At 32.3% G+C, this 4,416-nt stretch overlaps 1 protein-coding gene across 1 annotated transcript in view; it reads right to left on the bottom strand.

Moving 5' to 3' along the window:
* The window catches only part of ERO1L (ERO1-like (S. cerevisiae)), a 50,628-nt gene that overhangs the window by 3,815 nt on the left and 42,397 nt on the right, over nt 1-4,416 (bottom strand). The window contains exon 12 of the mRNA XM_012663745.1: nt 3,976-4,097. Within this exon, the coding sequence (XP_012519199.1) occupies nt 3,976-4,097 (122 nt within the window). The remainder of the gene's footprint in view (nt 1-3,975; nt 4,098-4,416) is intronic.

Here is a 4,416-nt window from a genome sequence, read left to right as displayed (position 1 = left end):
CCCTTTTATTATTATTAGCATACAAAAATATACAAAATATAGTGAACATCAATGTACCTACCACCAGGTTATAGAAAGAAACTATTATAAGTACAATTGATGCCCCTTACATATCCCTCCAAAGTCCTACATCCCACCCTCTATTACTATGCTGAATTTGCTGTTTATTAGTCCCTTTCTGTTTTTATACTTGTAATACATATGTATCTATCCATGAACACTAGAGTATTATATCATTTACGGCAGGGCAACATGCATCCAGCTCATCCAAAAGTAGTATATGTCCTTAAGGAATATGGAAAAAAAAAAGGGAAACCACATCCTTCTTTTACTCCAGTGGAAATTATTACTTTATCCTCCAAGTGACTCCCTCTGTCCTGGACTTAGTAGAATCCCAAGCTTACAGTATTTTAAGCAGAAAATCTGACATATATTTCAGATAGAATATCCATTATGCCAATTGGCCTATAATTTAGGGAACAAACAGTGTTTTTCTTTTTTAGTGTGATAAACCACATACTGGCTCAACCAGATGAGACAGGACAACAGATCTAAAACAAGAATAAATCAGCAAAGATTGGAATCCACTATTCAAAGCAGATCTCAATGTGCTCTAAAGATAGACTTTCCTCAGGTGCTTTGTTCAGCCTTGAGGCTTTGAAGCAGCTGTAACATGTAAAAGATTTTTAATAGGATCCTACATCTTATGTCTTTATTAATTTAATACAAAGCCCAAATTATTAATATTAATTGTCATATGTTAACAATATTCTCTGTCTTGTGTTTCTATACCCCTTCAGTAAGAAGTACTAATTTTAAACCTACTTTAAAAAAAAACTACCCAATAATATTACTCTGGATAGATTTTGATTTGATTTTTGATTTCCTTTAAACTAATGTTTTAACCTTGACTTACAGAAAAAATCACACTTTTAACAATAATAACAGACTAATAAAATTATTGTAAAGCACATGTTCCCATCCTATGAGTCGTTGACCTCTAGAGGACTTAATGGTCATTATTAGGGTGTACAAAATGCACATGTCAACAAGATTGTATATAGACAGAATAAATAGCTCAGATGTATGTACTATAAATTTCTAAATGGATACAAATGTTATGATCAATAAAACAACTTTTACTTTAAAAGTGTTACTGAATGCATAGTGGCTTTTTGGCAATTATATTTTCACAATCAATAGATACTAAAAATATATTGTCATGGGAAGAGGCCTTGAAAGTTTTTAAGACACTCTCATACTTGCAAAGGTTGGAAGTTTCTGTTCTAAAAGATTATGCTTGCTTTTGTAGACTTTGTCAAAATTCAGCATTTGAATCTACGTTAATTCAAATACTTGAATGTGACAGCTCTTGAGTAAATCTTTGTAGAGCAGGTACAGAGAGCGGCATGGTTGCTTACAAAAGCCATATAAACACTGTTAAATTAAAACCAAGCACATAAAATAGCATGCATCTTCTGCTTAAGTGAACTTAATATGCTAGAAGCAAATTTACTAGATCAGAACAAGAGAAAATCCTTACGACTTCCACAAATAACAATCCTATCCAATAACCTGAGTAAATCCCAAAATTATCTCAGATTAGAAAAATTAGAACATAAATCACAAATTTTCCTTATTTAGGCATATAGTTTTAGGTCATCATTTTAAGTTACAGCCAGTCAAGAGAATGATGAAATATGCTGTGATTATATGCTGTGATTTATATTCAGTGAAACCAATCAACCAGTTCTCATCCAAATTCTCAAATGTTTTATAAGCCTTGAAGGGAGGGCCTATTCTGTTTTTAATTAAACACTAAATAATTCTCTTTCATGAACGTCCTATGTTTCTAACCATATTTGATAGAGTATAAAGGAGATGAGATTTTTAAAATGAACTTATAAGTATGACTATTCAAATCCATGATATTTGACAGAAACTACTTTTTTTAAAAAAAGTAAATCTGACATTAACCTGTTTTCTTATTTTTTACTTCTTTCCTGTAAAAGACAGAAAAATTCCTTATTAAGTAAGAACTCTCTACATAAATTTCATAGGATATCAAAGCTAAGTGTTTTGGAGTTTTGATCAAATTAAAACACTGTGAGAAATATTTCTAATCTGCACAATCTAAAAAGAGCTGATGCCAAAACACTTTCCAATAAACCAGCAAGTAAACTAAAAATAAGGAACATATTGAAAATAGGAGGAAAAAAAGAAGTCTTATTGCAGCATCTTCCCCCTCACTTTCAATTTCCTGGATGCTGTCTGAGAGATTATATAAGCACTGAGGTACGTATTTGTGGCAAGAATGCTTTTTAAGTAGGAGGTAGATGGGAAGTCAAGAATAACTATTATCTAACAGCAAAAAAACTGAGTACAAAAAGTATTTTGTTTGCAAGCTGCATAAAATCAGGTTCTTTCATTATGGAAAGAGAGAGAGAATAAGAAGCAGAGGAAGGCTGTTAGAAATATTTTGGTGAAATTACATCAAGCCCAGTACTACTGAGGGCCACCTGCCTTTACTTATGAATAGCTTTGTAAGACAAAACAGTAATACAATTTCACTTGACTCCCTCTGGAAATCCCTTGAAGGTAGGAACTCTCTCTCTCTTTAATGATAAAAATCATGTAATATTTTTATATTTGTAGTAATATTTTATATTTGTAGTATTTTGAGGCAAATACATGCTCAGAGATGGTCAGACCCCTAGTAAGAGGCCTGAGGTCAGACCCTTATCAAGAAGCAAGGCAACAACCGACCCCATTCTGCAGGATATCAGGGCAGATCTGTTCTTTCCACAACTGCTTGCTGGCATTCCTAGCTGCCTTTAATTCCCATTGAATGAGATGAATGACAAAACATCACACTGTGCCCTATTCTACTAAAGATCTTTTAGTTTAACCAATACCATTTTCAGGAATTCTCCTCAGCAAAAAATAGACTAATACTGCCACTTATGCATTGGATCCTTTCCCTTTAATTTATTAGCTCTATTTATTACACAAAACCATCAAGGTGAAAGCCATCTGTAAAGTGTACAGTGATATGCAGGTATCAGTTGTTATTTTGAATATAATGCAAAATATGCCTTAAGCTGTACCTAACTTTGGACAACTTTTTTCAGGAAAAGGAAAGAAAGATTATGATTGATTTTTCTTTTAGTTTTCTTATAATTTCAAGATATATATGTATATCAAGATTTATTGTTAAGTATAAATGTAAGCATGATTTTTATTTTTTACTTTTTTAATAAAAAAATTTTTTTACTGATTGATTGAGAGGGTCTCGCTCTGTCATGCAGGCTAGAGTGCAATGGCATGATCATAACTCACTGCAGTCTTAAACTCCTGGGCTCAAGCAATCCTCCTGCCTCAGCCTCCCAAGTAGCTGAAACTACGGTATGTGCCACCACATCTGGCAATTTTTTTTAAGAGATGGGGTCTCGCTATGTTGCCCAGGTTGGTCTAAACTCCTGGCCTCAAGTGATCCTCCTGCCTTGGCCTCCCAAAGTACTAGGATTACAAGCATGAGCCACCACACCCGGCCTGTTTATTTTTTTAATTGCCAAATAATATTTGTATACGTTTATGGGTACAATGTAATGTTTTGATATATGTTTAAAATGTGGAATGATTAAATCAGATTAATTACCAAATTCATCACCTCACCTATGTAATCATCTTTTTGCGGTAGAAATCTATTCTTTTAGCGATTTTTAAATACACAATTCATTATTATTTATTATAGTCACCATTCTGTGTAATAAATCACTAAAACTTATTCCTTCTGTCTAACTGAAACTTTATACCTTTTGATCAACATCTCCCTCTTCCCCACTCACCCTCCTCCCCCAGTCTCTGGTAACCATCATTCTACTCTCAATTTCTGTAAGTAATATATAGGTTTATATTCATACTTGTATAAGTATTAATCAGTTTGTATCTAACAATTAAGTATAAAATAATTACCTTTAGTTTATGTGCTTCTTTTTTATCTCCAGCAAAAAATGAATTCTCATCAAAATGCAAAGGAAATGACCTGCATTTTAAAACAAAACAGTCATTTTCATGCATTATAAACATTAAAAGTCCTGATAAATACAACATTTTACTGGTTGTGATAACTAATATGATTGAGTAGAAAACGTAGTAAAACCAATACTCAGATGCTCCAAAACAAATTCTTATACTAAATGCTAATTGCATAATATAGAAGTTTGGCCCCAAACTCAATCTGTTCAACTAAATATGTAAATAATACAAGTATCAAATACTAAAAGAATGGCTTTTAAAACTAAAAATCTGTGCCTTTTAGTATGCAGGTCAAAACAAAAAAACAAAAACAAAACTCAACTCTAAAATACCTACAAACAAAATTAGCTTTTAATTATTTTTTAAATAGTTTCCTTT

The sequence above is a fragment of the Propithecus coquereli genome, unplaced genomic scaffold (genome assembly GCF_000956105.1).
Source record: "Propithecus coquereli isolate 6110/MARCELLA unplaced genomic scaffold, Pcoq_1.0 Scaffold83, whole genome shotgun sequence".
NCBI classification, from domain to species: Eukaryota; Metazoa; Chordata; class Mammalia; order Primates; family Indriidae; genus Propithecus; species Propithecus coquereli.
Note: the sequence above shows the minus strand (reverse complement) of the source record. Positions and strands in the feature narration are given on the sequence as shown.